Source organism: Arabidopsis thaliana, chromosome 3, assembly GCF_000001735.4.
Source record: "Arabidopsis thaliana chromosome 3, partial sequence".
In the NCBI taxonomy this organism is placed as follows: domain Eukaryota; kingdom Viridiplantae; phylum Streptophyta; class Magnoliopsida; order Brassicales; family Brassicaceae; genus Arabidopsis; species Arabidopsis thaliana.
The window spans coordinates 23,301,926-23,317,313 of NC_003074.8; the positions used below are offsets into that span (position 1 = coordinate 23,301,926).

The following is a 15,388-nucleotide window of genomic DNA, read 5'->3' on the forward strand; positions in this document are numbered from 1 at the left end:
AACGTCTTGGTCGAGTTTTTCAAGATCGGGAACTGATGCTTTTTGCTTTTTGTAGTGGTCAACACATGACAACTACAAACTACTACGAAAATGTTTGATGGATTGGATAACGAGGTTAAGCTAATAATGGGCTGAATGGACTTTATTAAAGCCCATACATTCCGTTTCAAATAGAATGGGCTTAGAGGAGTGGTTGAATCACGTGGATTTGTTTTTTCTTTTTTTTAACTCTGATCGACGTTTTGTACATACCAGTCAGATTCGCTCTTTTAACCTTTTAAAGGAAATAAAGTTAACCTACGCGTGTAAGGCGCACGTTAGACATCGCCTTTGGAAATTGGCAAACCCTACACCGACCGAACAAACGATTAACAAAAATATACATACTCCTCATATCGAGAGCAGCTTCCTTTTCATTTTCTTCTCCCTCTCCTGGGTTTCGTGTGTGAATGTTTCTCTTCCACAAAAGCGATAGAATCCACCAGAAATCTTCGATTGTCTCTCTCCCTCATCTCAATTAGGGTTTACGGGACCGATTTTCTTCTGTCTTGCGTGCCTACATCCGTCGATTGGGTTGGGAATTTTCAATGCCTGCGAGTTCTTTAGCGGAATCTGTCTCCGAAAACCCTAGGCACTGCCGAGCTGCTAATTTTCGCCTGTGGTTCTGGCTTAACTTCGAGAGTTAGAATCCTTACCTTTTCCTTTTCTGATTTTCGTTGTTTTTTTTTCTTCTGAATTCCGATGGCTCCGAGCCGCAAGAGAGGGGGTGGTAGGGCTGCGGCGGCATCATCCGCTCGCCGAGAGTGGAAGGTTGGCGATCTCGTTCTTGCCAAAGTCAAAGGATTTCCTGCTTGGCCTGCCGTGGTATGTGCATCTATGGCTTTGCTTTTTCTGCTATTTCTTCTCTTTTCTGTTTGGTTCTGCAAGAATTGCTTATTAGATTCATGATTTAGTTTCCAGTTGACGGTAGAAATAGCTATAAATTTAGGGTTTGAAGTTGCATGTATGTGCATCTGTATATAATTCAGATGAAAGTTCCTCTCTGGGATTAGCAACTGCCTAAGGGATATGGATATTTTCAGAGGGGTTGGTGACCTTATCTAGTTTTTGGCAGATTGCAGGAATACCCGTGATTAGTTGTTGTAGTTGTTAGTAGATTACCACTGATCCAGACTTTCGTTTAGCAACTTTATAGGCCATTTTACATCTTCTAAGTTTTGGATATATGATGATTATTCCCTATAATATCCCATTTGCCACTTTCCAGACCAGTTTGAATTTGATTTTTTGGATCACTTGCTCCTGTGCTAATTGCTGGGAGTGATTTCAGGTTGACGAACCGGAAAAATGGGGCCACTCAGCCGATTCGAAGAAAGTAACTGTTCACTTTTTTGGCACTCAACAGATGTGAGTTCTCAGGCCTTTAGTATCACCCTCATATATTTTGTTTTGCTTTCTGGTCATACTTCCCAAATGCTTACATTTTCAGTGCGAGTTCCTATTTGTCATCCTACACTTATTTTAGGTCCTTAAATTTTGTGTCCCCGTTTGAGTTGATTAATTCATTTTATTATGATTCTTATTCGAGGAGATAAACTTCGGTTCTTGTCTCACTAGATTAGGACGTAGAAGCTGGTACCTTGGTTATGGCTGTAGATTTTAACCTTTCCTGTTCCGGCAGGATCAATTTGCTGTGATGTATGTTCTCTAACAGACACCACTAAGCTCTAATTTTACTTGGTTTAGAATCTGAATCATTCCTGGTTTGAACTTCTGTGTTCACTTGAGTTAATGATAATTGAGTCGATTTTCTTCTTTCCAGATGTTTCGCAATAGTGCTTCTTTGTTGAACTTATCGTTAGCAATTTTGTGTAGAGCTTCCATATCTGTTGGATGGTGACTTTTGTTATCATTTATCTTAAAGCCTTTTGCATGTTGAATTCTCTGAAAACTCTTTAATCATTTACTTTGCAGATTAGCATCAGCATTTAGCGAATGTTCTTTTTGTTGCTTCATTCATTCCCACGGTTAAGTGGATACTGATGTATAATTATTATGACGAAGCATTTTAGCACAACTGTCTGCTTTTCAAATTTAATTGGTTTTTAAGGAATCAGTCCAAGGTTGTAGTAAACTATGCTCACTGTCTCTTCCCTCTAGATCAGTTAAATGTTATTTATTTTAGGGTATGCAGTTAGTAATATTTTCTGGTGTATGTGCAGAGCTTTTTGCAATCATGGTGATGTTGAATCATTTACTGAGGAGAAGAAGCAATCACTTTTGACAAGACGGCACGCCAAAGGTTCAGATTTTGTCCGTGCTGTCAAGGAGATCACAGAGAGTTACGAGAAGCTGAAGCAGCAGGACCAAGCTAGTGGGCCTAAATATGCTGAAGAAACAACTGCTGGAAGTTCTGGGAACACTTCACAGCTGCCTCAGGCCTGTGAAAATCTAATTGGTTCAAGACTTGACACTCAAATAGAGTCAAGTTCTAGTCATGGTAGAGATGAGTTGACTCTTCTCAGCGAAGATGCTTCAGCTGCTGAACAAATGCTAGCCCTGCGTCATAACACTCTAGCTCATAATGGTGCCTGTGATAGTGCAGCAGCTAAAGATCTATGTGAGATAGCTACATATTCCTCAAGGAGAAGAAATGAAAGGGTGCGGGCTCTAAAGTATGCTCCACAGAGTATAATATTACCGGTTGAGCACTCTAAAATCTCATCAAGGTTGGAATTGGATAGAGTTCAAAGGTCCATGCTTCAATGCAGTGATGGTGGTCCAAGTGTCAATAGTATAAATGGCAAAGCTATAAGAAGGAGAAAAAGAATCCGTACGTCAGGTCAATCTGAATCAGATGACGTGGTTTCATCAGATCTAAATCTGCACGGATCTGATGAGGACAACGCATCTGAAATTGCTACAGTTGAATCTAACAATAATAGTAGGAATGAAGGCAATGGTGTGGATTCTGGTTCCAAAGTTGAGTATTCTGATGCCGTTGGTGAGGGTTGTGACGGAGGTCATGAGCTTAACAAAGGGCTTGATTTTCATATTAGCACCATGGTTAAGAGGAAGAAGAGGAAACCCACCAGAAAACGTGAAACCAGTGACATTATTGACCCTCCTGCTAAAGTTGAAGCAGAAGGTCTTGGGCCCAATGCATGTGATAGCTGCCAGAGATCTCAAAATTCTCATGAAAGGCTGAATGAGAGGCCCTGTGAAGAGAATGGTGATGAACATTTGCCTCTGGTAAAGCGAGCCAGAGTTCGAATGAGTAGAGCTTTTTATGCTGATGAAAAGGTCAATGCCTCTTCACAGGTGGAAGAGAGATCGTCGAAAGACACCCTACTAAGTGCAGCTTTGCAGACAAGCCCTTCTGTGAATCATGAAAATGGTATTGGTTCTGGTCATGATACTTCTGCAGCCGAAGAATTTAACAGCTTTGAGTTGTCTGCTAAGCTTTCAGGTGTTATGGTTGATGTAGTGCCTTCTCATATGGAGAAACCTTCAGACAGAATGTCTCCTTCTGTGGCCTGTGTTCAGACTGTAGGAGATAGACAAACGGCTGTGAATTTCCATGAGAACGAGTTTACCATGACACTAGATGATGAAGTAACTCGAGCACAATCTAACCAACTTAGCAGTTTGGTAGAAACAGAAGCTCGTGTTCCTGAAGTAGTTCAGGGATGTTCTGAGGAATCGCAAACTGGGAACTGTCTAATTAGTGAGACTGATCCTATTGATATACAATGCTCACATCAAAGTGAGAAACATGAAACCCCTTTGAATCCTGATATCGTTGATTCATCTGCAAATAAGTCCCCCGGTTTATGCTCGAGTTTGGATATGACAACAACAGTGGTACCTGCTCAATCTCCTCACCAACACAAAATCCAGGAGTATGATTCTAGTGACCATTCATTGGTCATTGTTGGAGATTCTCTTAATGGAAAATGTGAGAAAATTGATTACTGTATGACTCAGGTTGTTCAGTCCCAAGCCTTAGAACCGCCGCCTCCATTGTTCTGTTCAGTGGTCAATTATCAGGAGGTTGAAAACCTGCAGGAGACTGAAAATACTCTTTGGAAAGAAAACCAAGGAAGTCCCGGTAAAGAACTTGATAGTGACAAACAAGCTCACATGATACAGAATCCAGTACTCTCTGCTACTGAAAGTGAAATGATCGTAGATGATGCGGAACCTCAGTATGAAACTGTATATAGTCACTGTGCAGATGCTGTGGAGAACAGAGAGCTGGAAAAGAGGTGAGTCTACTGATTTTGTCTCTACTCCTATACTAACCTCTGATTCTATGTTGTTTCCTTTTTTGATTTTCCTTATTAGAAAAACTTTTCTAATTACAATCATGTGTTCAATTTCTAACCACATTGGAATATTTTATGCATGGAGTCCTCATAGGCAGATTGATGTAGAACATGACTAGGAATCTATCTATTCACTTTTTGACATAAAATTCCATTTCTTTGTTATTTCTTTCTTTCTTTGTAATTTGCATTTTCCTTTTACAGTTGAAGATTCCCAGTTCCTATTTAAATTTTCTCTTGCTTTGAAAGTCTATGTAGAGGATATGCATATTGAGTTTAAGCAAAACATCAATTAGATTAAGTTTCTTCAGACTTTATCTTGGTCAAGTTTTTCCAATTCACGGAACTGGTTGACTAACAGTATGGTATGTCTGTGTGCATTGGCAGTTGTGAGGTTGATGAGCAGAAGGAGCAGATGCAAGCCACCAATTCTATCTCAGTATCTGAGAACTTTTCACGTGAAAAATTGAATTCATCTCCTGCAAGGGGTACTCCAAATTGCAACTCAGTATGCCGAATTTCTACCGCAGAAAGTGAAAATGCTATGCAGAACAACAGTTATTACAGCACCAATGTTCAGTATGGTGAGAACAAATCATTAAATGTTGACACTGTCAAAGAAGAAAGCAAAGTTGAAACAGGCACAACTCAGGTGAAGAAAGTTGTTAGTTCTGATGTGCAATGCACTGTTGAGTCTTTTGAGACTGCACTTGACTCATTGGTGAGGACAAAGGAGACCATTGGCCGAGCAACTCGCTTGGCTATGGACTTGGCGAAATTTGGCGTTTCAGCAAAGGTATGAAACGTTCTCTCTGCTTGTGATCTTGTCTTATCTGTTTGTGGATGCCACATGTTAATTAGAGGTGGAATCCAATCGGAGACAAATTTCTTCTTATAGATTGTTAAAACATTGTACCTGGATCTGTCCCATGCTATATACCTATTTGCATTTATCAAATAGTTAATTGCGAGAACATGTCAAATTGTCAATACCAACTTTATGTATTACTACGAATTAGAGAAACACCTTATATATATTGTTTTGTCTACTGATTTTAGGATGCTGTAGGCATCCAGCCACTCTTTTCAAGCAAAGGACTAGGGCAATCCTTATTATCTTATCTTACCGTTTTAATGTGGAAAGGGACTTTTTGCACGGTGCTTTTGTGTAATTTATAAAACACTATTTTGCAGACTTTTGTCTAATGTTGTTAATGATGCTCTAAGAATCTCTATGTCTAAAATTAGGCGATGGAAATTCTGGCCCACACTTTGGAAAGTGAGTCAAATTTACAAAGGAGGGTGGATTTATTTTTCCTTGTGGATTCTATTGCTCAGTGCTCCAAAGGTTTGAATGGTGAGTATGCTGTTTTTGCTTAGTTGCATCATTGATGTTCTCAATGGCGAGTTAACTTTGTGAATACTACCTTTCTATTCAGGTGATGCTGGTGGTGTTTATCTTTCATCCATTCAGGCTATGCTACCTCGCCTATTAACTGCTGCTGTCCCAGCTGGAGCTACCACACAAGAAAACCGAAAACAGTGCTTGAAGGTATGCGATTTTAGTTAGATATTCTTTTTCTTATGAATACTAACTCTCACCCTTTCTGCTCTTATATAGGTTTTGAGGCTTTGGCTTGAAAGACGGATCCTTCCTGAATCTATAGTTCGTCACCATATAAGAGAACTTGATTCGCTTAGTAATGTTCCTGCTTGCCTCTATTCTCGGCGATCCGCTCGAACAGAAAGGGCGCTGGATGACCCTGTTAGAGATATGGAGGGTATACTGGTGGATGAATATGGAAGGTGAGAGTTGAGTCTAATCAGTTTTGGGATCTTGATTTCTTTATCTCTAGGGTCATAACTTTTTTCACCTTTTTGTTTCAGTAATTCAACTCTCCAGCTTCATGGATTCTGCATACCTCCAATACTTAGGGATGAAGACGAAGGAAGTGACTCGGATGGGGGTGATTTTGAGTCTGTCACCCCTGAACACGAGTCAAGAAGCCTTGAAGAACATGTCACACCGTCCATTACCGAAAGGCATACCCGTATACTGGAAGATGTTGATGGTGAGCTTGAAATGGAAGACGTGGCTCCACCTTGGGAAGGTGGAAGCAGTGCTAGTGCGATCACAGATCAAGCTGATAATAGAGAGTCTGCAAATTGTCTGCTTGTCCCTGGAACTTCACATCAGAATGTTACCTCGTCATCTCCACCAGCTCGCCCTTCGCAGAATGCTCAGTTGGCAATGTCTAATTCCTACTCAAATGGCTTTGACTACCGCAGAAATCCCAGCATGCAGGTGCGTCCTTTTTCTTCTTTTAGAATCTTTTGCAGTTAACAAAGTGAGGATTCAGACATAGTTAATAACTTAATTTGTGGTTAATATTCAAGGGCGACTATCATGCCGGTCCTCCAAGGATGAATCCCCCAATGCATTACGGAAGTCCTGAACCATCTTATAGTTCCCGAGTATCTTTGTCAAAAAGCATGCCACGTGGGGAGGGTTCTAACTTCCAGCATAGGCCATATCCATCTTCTCATCCCCCACCTCCTCCGCCATCACATCATTATTCATATATGGAGCCGGACCACCATATAAAGTCGCGGAGAGAAGGTCTATCATACCCTCACAGATCTCATTACACACTGGAATTTGACGAAAGGAATTATCAAGACAGCTATGAGAGAATGAGGCCTGAACCATGCGAGAATCGAGACAATTGGAGATATCATCCGCCCTCTTCTCATGGTGGACTCCGATACCTTTTTTTTTTTTTTCCTTATAATTCTCATGCATGCTAATAGGCATATATGAATGCATATATGAATGCATATCTGCGCACACAAGCACTTGCTCATGGATGCTAATAGGCGTGAATGCTTTTCTTTTTTTTATATTGCAGGTCCACGATATCATGACAGACACAAAGGACCTCATCAATCGAGCTCATACAGTGGGCATCACCGTGACTCAGGAAGGTTGCAGAACAATAGGTGGAGTGATTCTCCGCGTGCATATAACAATAGACACTCTTATCACTATAAGCAGCATTCGGAAGGTCCTGTTCCAGTAGGAATGAGAGGTAATATGGAAATTCATACTTGTTCCACGTCATGAATCAGAGCCTTTTCTTATACTGGAATTGTTTCCTAGGTTTAGAAACTCTGACATTTTCTTTTGACTGGGGATTTTATATCATTAGGTCTCTGAGATTCGAGATTGTTTTGCTTGTCCTGTGGGTATATCTTGAATATAAAAATGAACTTGGAGTATGTTTGTGGATATGCAGATCCAGGGACGTGGCATCAAAGGTGAGTGGGAGACAAGAGATGAAGAAGGGCAAAGGTGCAGTCTGCTCTAAATGAAAGACATTTGGGCTATAGTCATGGAAAAGAAGAAATAGGGAGAAACAAGTGTAGGTTGGAAAGACCTGGGCCACTTGAGAGAGATGTTAATATACAAAAGAAAAAAGGCACAGTTGGTGTGTGTACATATGACCAAAAACGTCGTGGAGAAGGCTAAAGAAACAGTCGTGAAAAGCCATTTGTTGTAGTAGAGAGAGAGAGATTTGAGTTAGGCAATACTGTCACTGATTTAGGCATTTGATATTTTGTAAACAAAATTTTTTGGTTTATTTTTGGGGAGTGGTGGTAATACACACTAATATGCATTTCTGTCACCTGGAGAGATGAGATGTCTCTAAAAAATGGTCAAAGAGGCGATTAATTAGTTAAATAGCAAATGGAAAAAACAATTAGGGATGGGTTTGTTTGTTACCAAGGAATTAACATAACAGCTGTAATGCTGCTGCGAGATAAAATGAACAATGAAGAAGCGGAGACCTGTTGACTTCAAATAATTTTAATTAGTTTCTTCTGTGCGATAGAGATCGATCGAGAGATGGGTGCTTCATCATCATCATCTGTGTCGGAGAAATCAATCCATCAATTCACCGTCAAGGTTTTCTAATTTATGAATCCCTTTTCTTCATTGTTTGTTTATCTGATGAATGAATGCGTTTCTGACTTGTTTGTCTGATCTATCGGAAATTAGGATAGCTCCGGCAAGGAGGTTGACCTAAGCGTGTATCAAGGGAAAGTGCTGCTCGTCGTCAACGTCGCTTCTAAATGGTCCGTCAGATCCTCCGATCATCTTCTCTCTAGTTAATTATTATTTCTTGATTCTAAATTTTTTGTTAACAAACAATTTGGGGAACAGCGGATTCACGGAGTCCAATTACACCCAGCTGACGGAACTTTACCGGAAATATAAAGATCAAGGTCAGACCATACAAGAATATTAGAATAGGAATGTATATATTCCTTTCTAATAAAGAAGACTCTTCTTCTTTTGCTTTCCCTTGTTACTTCATCGTTTATGTAAGATTTTTTGTTTTGGTTTCCTTTGGATCATCATCAGGTTTTGTGGTATTGGCGTTTCCTTGCAACCAGTTTCTGTCCCAAGAGCCTGGCACCAGCGAAGAGGCTCATCAATTTGCTTGTACTCGCTTTAAGGCTGAATACCCTGTTTTCCAAAAGGTACCTCAACAAACAAGACACTTTTCTTCTTCATATGCCTTTAATAGGTAGCTGATTTTGTAAGTTTATAACTAAGCATGAATGATCATGATCATCTATGTGTGTGTGTAGGTGCGTGTAAATGGACAAAACGCTGCACCAGTCTACAAATTCCTCAAATCTAAGAAACCCTCTTTTCTTGGAAGTCGTATCAAATGGAACTTCACCAAGTTCTTGGTCGGCAAAGATGGTCAAGTCATTGATCGTTATGGCACAACTGTTTCACCTCTATCCATCCAGGTCTCTAACTCTCTTGTTCTTCATATTCTATTATAAAATCATATCACTCTTTTATGGCTTACTTCATGTTTGTTTTCTGCATAACAGAAAGACATCGAGAAAGCCCTTGCACAAGAATTGTGAACACGCACAGAGATATTTGACTCCTTTGGAAGAAACTTCTCTCATACTCTCGGTCATGCAGTCAAGTTTCTACATTTCCCATTGCACCTTCCATATGGGCCTTGTATTCATCTTATGTGTAACTCTACTAGCCATTTCTTTTGTGAAATTTGATCAAAGGTGATTCCAATAAGTTGATTTGAACCCATAAAAAAAAGAAAAAAAAAAACTAATTCCAACAAATACAAACCACCAGCTAAGCTAAAGATTAGACGAAATCAGCAAGATCAAAATAAAACATCAATGATTTTCACTCAAGAGAACGCCTATAACAACGTCTTAGGATACCAAAAGACATTTTAGTCTATCTATCACTCTCACCATTTACTTTTTATGGTGCAAATTACTCAGTTTCGACGATAATTAATGTTTAAATCTGTCTCATGTGTTCAATGAGAACTTCTTTCCATCTGTAATGTATCGATTATAAGTGGCGTATCACTCTCACGTGCGCTGTTTGTGAAACGTGGCAGACAATTGAAGAAATAGAGAGTACAAAGGAGAAAAAAGGAGTACTTAAAAGGAGACCTTGACCACTCTTTCATGCATCCATCCTTCTTCTTTCTTGTCTTATCAGTTTCTTTTGCTTTTGTTAGAGATTAGTCAAACTACTGATATTATTAACATTAACCATTTTTATGGCTTTATTTTGTGAACAAACGACCCACCTATCCCATAATCACTAATTAGACATTACAACTAGTGTACTGTCTTTTCCATTTTATTTTTTCTCTGTGTATTATATTTACATTTTTTCTTCTTCTTCGATTAGCACTGGGTATCCCGTCAAGAGTTTTCAAAACCGAAGATAGGGACCAATACCAACTACTCCCGAAAGTGAGCAAGCCCCGAGCTTTCCTCCATGAGTCTACGTGACCCGAACAAAGCTACTTAGTTTGGAGATTTGTGTAGAGCCCCGTCCTTTAGGTTCTGGCTCAACTACCATTGCACTGCCTTTTATTTGCATCGTTTTTGCTATGGTGCTTAATACATTCAAGGGCTTTGGTGTAGCCATTTCGGTGCTTTAGTTGAGGCATAGTGAGAAATTTAGGGAAATTATACAATGAAAGCATACAATTTTCTTCTTTAACAACACAATGAAATTAGAAACGGAAACCCTCTTAATTAATAGTTTAACTGATACCAATTTGGATCAATTCCAAAGCTTATAGTCAATGGCATGAAATGAGTGATGTGGTGGGATGAACGTAACATTCATGCTAAACTCGTAAGCAAATCCATAATTAAGAAGTTGATCGTGATTTATTTAATTACATTTCCTAACTACCAAATTAGAGATATTTAATCATTCCATTCGCACCTAACACACAGCAAGACATAAAGACCCACAAACCACAGGCTCCATCATTAAGACTCATGTGTGCATGAACAGAAGTTTTCTGTTCAAACAATATCCTCACCGCAAAATCAAATTTGAAAACATGATAAGCTTTTTCGAAAAAAGGAAAAAAAAAATGATACCAAATTGTTTCGAACATTTAATCAATGATAGAAACTAAACATAAGGTTTTAGTTCAAAAGCGAAGCTAATGGTGAAAGCATCATGCCTTTTCTTCACACTTAGAAACATGTAGGTCCTCCATATTATTCAGTTCAATAATGTATCTTAATTTTATCCTATATTTGCATTTTAGATTATATCTACCAAATTATCTCTACACTATGTGCCAAATTATTTGAATCGAGTTCGAGTCAGCATGTATACTAGTATATAAGCAATCTATCTCTCTAGCAGCCAAACACACACACACGAATAGTTTACTTTGAAAATTTCTCGATATATAGGATCTCAATGGCAGGGACAGTAGTATTGAGATGCTGCACTAGTGTAACCAAGGTTAGGACATGGAAAAGATGTTCGAAGCAGATAAAGGAGCAAAGGGCTCGTCTTTACATCATCTGGAAATGTGCTGTCTTTCTTCTCTCCTCCCATGATTGATCCATATACATATGATATAATCAATCACCAAATTCCTTTCTTCTTGGTTATGTATTAGTTCAGTTCCAAACTAATTAACTAGCTATTTAATTAAACGTATATACCATAATGTAAATTTTTAATTGTAATCATCGAAAATATCGATACCTACTGTCATTTGGTCATCAATCGGAAGTTCTGTTTTGTAAATAGAGATACTAATAAGAACAAAAAAGACCACAATATGGTGTTGTCTTCTTGATTGGTGCTAAAAACATTTGCCTTGATAAACAAAAAGTTCAAAAACGATGCGCGTGGTTTAAACTTGCTCTTAACACGCGTGGTGATCTTGTAGTTCTGGTCTTTCAGGGTTTAAAGGCATATTTCTTTCTCACGCTCCGGCGAAAAACCCTAATTTCTGCTAAGATCAAATCAGGAATGGTGCTCAGAAACTTAACCATTTCTTACGAAATCATCAAATCTCTGAAACATGCCAAAGAACATAGTTTAGGGATTCAAATCCGATGGATCTCGAGCCTGAAAGTGGTATGGAAGAAAGACACGAGGCTAGACGAAGCCATCGAGCAGGACAAGCGTTACAAGCTCTGTGCTCGGGTTGTGAAAGAAGTCCTGAACGAGCCAGGTCAAGTCATTCCTCTCAGATACCTCGAAAAACGGCGCGAGAGGCTACGTCTCACTTTCAAAGCTAAGAGCTTTGTTGAAATGAACCCTTCCCTGTTCGAGATCTACTACGATCGGATCAAACCCAAGTCCGATCCCGTCCAATTCCTCCGCCCCACGCCTCGTCTCAGAGCTTTCCTCGACGAAGAGCAGAGGATTTACTCTGAGAATGAGCCTTTACTTGTTTCCAAGCTCTGCCAATTGCTGATGATGGCTAAAGATAAGGTTATCAGTGCAGATAAACTGGTTCATGTGAAGAGAGATTTCGGATTTCCGAACGATTTTCTGATGAAATTGGTTCAGAAATACCCTAATTACTTCAGGCTAACCGGTTTACCTGAAGAAGGTAAGTCCTTTCTTGAGCTAGTCTCTTGGAACCCTGATTTCGCCAAATCGAAGATTGAGCTGAGAGCAGAAGACGAGACCCTTAAAACCGGTGTCCGGATTCGACCCAATTACAATGTGAAATTGCCGTCTGGTTTTTTCCTAAGGAAGGAGATGAGAGAGTGGACTAGGGATTGGTTAGAGCAAGACTACATATCACCATATGAGGATGTGTCTCATTTAGACCAAGCTTCTAAGGAAATGGAGAAACGAACTGTTGGTGTTGTGCACGAATTGCTTTCTCTGTCACTGTTGAAAAGAGTCCCTGTGCCTACACTTGGCAAGTTCTGCGATGAGTTCCGGTTTTCCAACGCGTTCTCGAGTGTTTTCACTCGTCATTCAGGTATATTCTACTTGTCGTTAAAAGGAGGGATCAAGACTGCAGTGTTGAGAGAAGCTTATAAAGACGATGAGCTTGTTGATAGAGATCCTTTGCTTGCTATTAAGGATAAGTTCCTGAGGTTATTAGAGGAAGGATGGCAAGAAAGGAAAGATAGACTGAAGCTGCAGAGGGAACAAGTTCAGAAAGACAGGGAGATGATGTTAGCAGCGAAAAGCAATGAACCGATAGAGCGTCTCTGTGATTAACTTTACAATCAAGACTCTGTTTATGTCCTCTGTTTTTTCTCTAGGCATAGTTCTTGGCCTGGTTTGGTCTTTAGGGTGGATGGTTAAGTTTGTAAGTTTTTGGCTAATAAGAGATAAATAATCAAATGTTAATCACCTCTCTCAGTTGCAATCTTGAATTCACTTGTTTTCTCCATCTCAGGGAGTTGATTCTAGTTAGAACGGTTTCAGCGACTAAATGTTACATATTCACATACAGTTCTTCGTTTTGTGAGATGCTGTGTAGACTTGTTTGAGTATATGATCTTTACAGATCTTAAAGCAGGAATCATCTTGTAGATTAGGATCAATCAACGCTTAACGCTTAAATCTTTATCTTCTTCTCATGTGTTTTCTTTTGATCAATCCAAGTTTTAAATTACATTTCTTTGGTCACGCATTTGGAGTTGCAGCTATTAATTGTAGTTTTAGTCATTTAATTGGTTGTGGAATTTGGAACAAGACTTGTTGTTATACCAATGTGAAACACTCTCCTGAAAGAAAGCTCTACAAACAACCTAACACCAAGGTCACGCAAATGAAATGGATAACGCAATATCACCTAAAATCCTTCTGCAGCCCTCTTTGTGCCTTCCTCGACTTTGAATATATAAAGAGACACACCTAAGATATCTCTTCACACACACACTCTCTCCATGGATACACTTTTTATTGCAGTAACTCTGGCTCTCGCTCTCTCCTCTTTCACAAGAGGCCAGAGAGTGATACAGATTCCACCACCACGTCCACTATGCGCGTCTCAATACGCCCTAGCTAACTACGCCTGCTCACGTCTCCCAATGCACACTGTCCCACCACCTGCCCCCATTACCCCACCTCCTGCTCCCATCGCTCCCCCGCCTCCTGAACATGACCACCACGACCACGACCATGACCATGACCACGACCACGACCACGACGATGACCACGATGATGATGATGACCATGACCACGATGATGACCACGATCACGACCATGACGATGATCACGACCATGACGACGATGACCGTGACCGTGACCGTGACCGTGACCGCGACCGTGACCGTGACCGCGATCATGACCGTGCTCACGATGACCATGACCATAACCATGACCATGACAATGATCACAATGACAACAATCACGACCATAATCATGACGCCGACCACCACAACAATGACGACAACAGCCACGATCAACACCGCCGTCGACACCACCGCCACCACCACCGCCACCATCATCGACACAGAGAAGAGACGTTTGCGCAACAAGAGTGCTGCAAGTGGTTGAAGCAAATGGACAACGAGTGCGTGTGCGACCTTCTGGTCCGGCTTCCGCCATTGCTAGCCAAACCAATTCATAACTATACAGTCTTTGTGGATGAGTCATGTATCGTCACTTTCGTCTGTGGAGGCAGACTCATTAGCTGATTCTCTTTCCTTTCTAATACTATACTGCCATGTCTTCTCTTCTTCTTCGAGAATCAAGACCCCTTTGTCTATCTTCTCTTCTTAGTTGTTGTCATAAAGTTTTTTATTCACGCTGTTTAGTTTAATTGTTGTACTTGTACGTTCACATTACATATACAGGTCAAAAAGTCAAACCAAACCATTCGTGTGAGCTTCCATATGGGCCGAAATTCATAGGGTTTTGAGATGATTGCAGGCCCATTATTTATTACAGATGGCAATTTTCTAAATTAGTTAGTTTCAAGCCCGTTTATTGTATTAATAACACCACAGTGGGTGGGAGGACTCGGAAGTATATAAGAGCGATCCTGTGGTGAGTTTAAGGACGTTTGCTATTTCTACGTTGACATAAATTAATCGAATCCATTCTATAACGCAATTTCAATTCACAAAAAACGAATATATAGTACTAACAAACAGAACCAAAAAAAAAAACTAAGAGATGATGGTACATTAAACAAGGGAAGATGGAGATTCTGGAATCTTACTTTCTGTAATAAAAAAAAAGTCGCGTTGATGGGACCAATGTATAGAATTTAAATTTTCGGGTTATGCTAAAAAGATGTGATTCTTTTACTCGAACTTCTTTTTTTTTGTTGGCAAGTTGTTATTTGTCTTCTTGCACTTTGTTCCTTATATCTTATAGGTTCAAAATCTACGTCAAGATCATATATATACGCAAATATTCACACCTACATAAGTTTCCAAATTCCAATACATGGTACCAGGCCAAGAAGACCAAAGTATACATATAGAAGTTAGAAGGAGGATATAAGTGATCAATTTTATTTTATTTTGGTAAAAGAAAATGAGTGATCAATTTTGTTTGTTACGGAACATATTTTTATAATTATGACAAGAGCAATGAGATAGCAAACTGTAATAAAACAAACCAAAAAAAGGTGGCCACTAGCGTCGAGAGACGCCAATCGCACACGGGCTTAGTAGAGAGAATAAAAAAAATGGATGGGTTCCAATTAAGAACGCATTAAGAAAACTAAGATTGATATGTGTGT

General features: G+C 39.7%; 6 protein-coding genes across 6 annotated transcripts; 5 read left to right on the forward strand and 1 right to left on the reverse strand.

Moving 5' to 3' along the window:
• Positions 1–439: 439 nt before the first annotated feature.
• Positions 440–7,733, forward strand: AT3G63070 (Tudor/PWWP/MBT domain-containing protein). The gene is made up of 11 exons (NM_116172.3): positions 440–864; positions 1,331–1,407; positions 2,223–4,268; positions 4,716–5,124; positions 5,577–5,685; positions 5,768–5,880; positions 5,950–6,134; positions 6,216–6,633; positions 6,726–7,083; positions 7,238–7,417; positions 7,625–7,733. The coding sequence occupies exons 1-11, from the start codon at positions 742–744 to the stop codon at positions 7,648–7,650; spliced, it is 4,044 nt and encodes a 1,347-aa protein (NP_191866.3). The 5' UTR covers positions 440–741; the 3' UTR covers positions 7,651–7,733.
• A 78-nt stretch (positions 7,734–7,811) lies between these two features.
• On the forward strand, positions 7,812–9,472 carry GPX5 (glutathione peroxidase 5). The gene is made up of 6 exons (NM_116173.4): positions 7,812–8,295; positions 8,389–8,465; positions 8,554–8,615; positions 8,755–8,873; positions 8,985–9,152; positions 9,240–9,472. Exons 1-6 carry the CDS (start codon positions 8,236–8,238, stop codon positions 9,273–9,275), a joined length of 522 nt encoding a protein of 173 aa, NP_191867.1. The 5' UTR covers positions 7,812–8,235; the 3' UTR covers positions 9,276–9,472.
• Positions 9,473–11,078: 1,606 nt separating this feature from the next.
• RTFL14 (ROTUNDIFOLIA like 14) lies at positions 11,079–11,463 on the forward strand. The gene has a single exon (NM_001340189.1). It carries the CDS (start codon positions 11,128–11,130, stop codon positions 11,272–11,274), a length of 147 nt encoding a protein of 48 aa, NP_001319824.1. The 5' UTR covers positions 11,079–11,127; the 3' UTR covers positions 11,275–11,463.
• Positions 11,464–11,502: 39 nt separating this feature from the next.
• AT3G63090 (Ubiquitin carboxyl-terminal hydrolase family protein) lies at positions 11,503–13,137 on the forward strand. Its single transcript, NM_116174.4, has one exon. It carries the CDS (start codon positions 11,692–11,694, stop codon positions 12,904–12,906), a length of 1,215 nt encoding a protein of 404 aa, NP_191868.1. The 5' UTR covers positions 11,503–11,691; the 3' UTR covers positions 12,907–13,137.
• A 22-nt stretch (positions 13,138–13,159) lies between these two features.
• Positions 13,160–14,690, reverse strand: AT3G63093 (uncharacterized protein). The gene has a single exon (NM_001340190.1). It carries the CDS (start codon positions 14,290–14,292, stop codon positions 13,753–13,755), a length of 540 nt encoding a protein of 179 aa, NP_001327919.1. The 5' UTR covers positions 14,293–14,690; the 3' UTR covers positions 13,160–13,752.
• AT3G63095 (Tetratricopeptide repeat (TPR)-like superfamily protein) lies at positions 13,581–14,333 on the forward strand (the record flags this gene model as incomplete). Its single annotated transcript, NM_001084864.1, has 1 exon — positions 13,581–14,333. One exon carries the CDS (start codon positions 13,581–13,583, stop codon positions 14,331–14,333), a length of 753 nt encoding a protein of 250 aa, NP_001078333.1.
• Positions 14,691–15,388: the final 698 nt, after the last annotated feature.

Excerpts from the sequence above, each read along its gene's own strand:
- GPX5 (NM_116173.4), top strand. The coding sequence starts at position 8,236 with ATGGGTGCTTCATCATCATCATCTGTGTCGGAGAAATCAATCCATCAA. Across the intron at positions 8,874-8,984 it reads AATACCCTGTTTTCCAAAAG|GTGCGTGTAAATGGACAAAA; the intron begins GTACCTCAACAA and ends GTGTGTGTGTAG. Across the intron at positions 9,153-9,239 it reads TTTCACCTCTATCCATCCAG|AAAGACATCGAGAAAGCCCT; the intron begins GTCTCTAACTCT and ends TCTGCATAACAG.
- AT3G63093 (NM_001340190.1), bottom strand. The coding sequence starts at position 14,292 with ATGACTCATCCACAAAGACTGTATAGTTATGAATTGGTTTGGCTAGCA.
- RTFL14 (NM_001340189.1), top strand. The coding sequence starts at position 11,128 with ATGGCAGGGACAGTAGTATTGAGATGCTGCACTAGTGTAACCAAGGTT.
- AT3G63090 (NM_116174.4), top strand. The coding sequence starts at position 11,692 with ATGGTGCTCAGAAACTTAACCATTTCTTACGAAATCATCAAATCTCTG.
- AT3G63070 (NM_116172.3), top strand. The coding sequence starts at position 742 with ATGGCTCCGAGCCGCAAGAGAGGGGGTGGTAGGGCTGCGGCGGCATCA. Across the intron at positions 5,881-5,949 it reads ACCGAAAACAGTGCTTGAAG|GTTTTGAGGCTTTGGCTTGA; the intron begins GTATGCGATTTT and ends GCTCTTATATAG. Across the intron at positions 6,135-6,215 it reads CTGGTGGATGAATATGGAAG|TAATTCAACTCTCCAGCTTC; the intron begins GTGAGAGTTGAG and ends TTTTTGTTTCAG.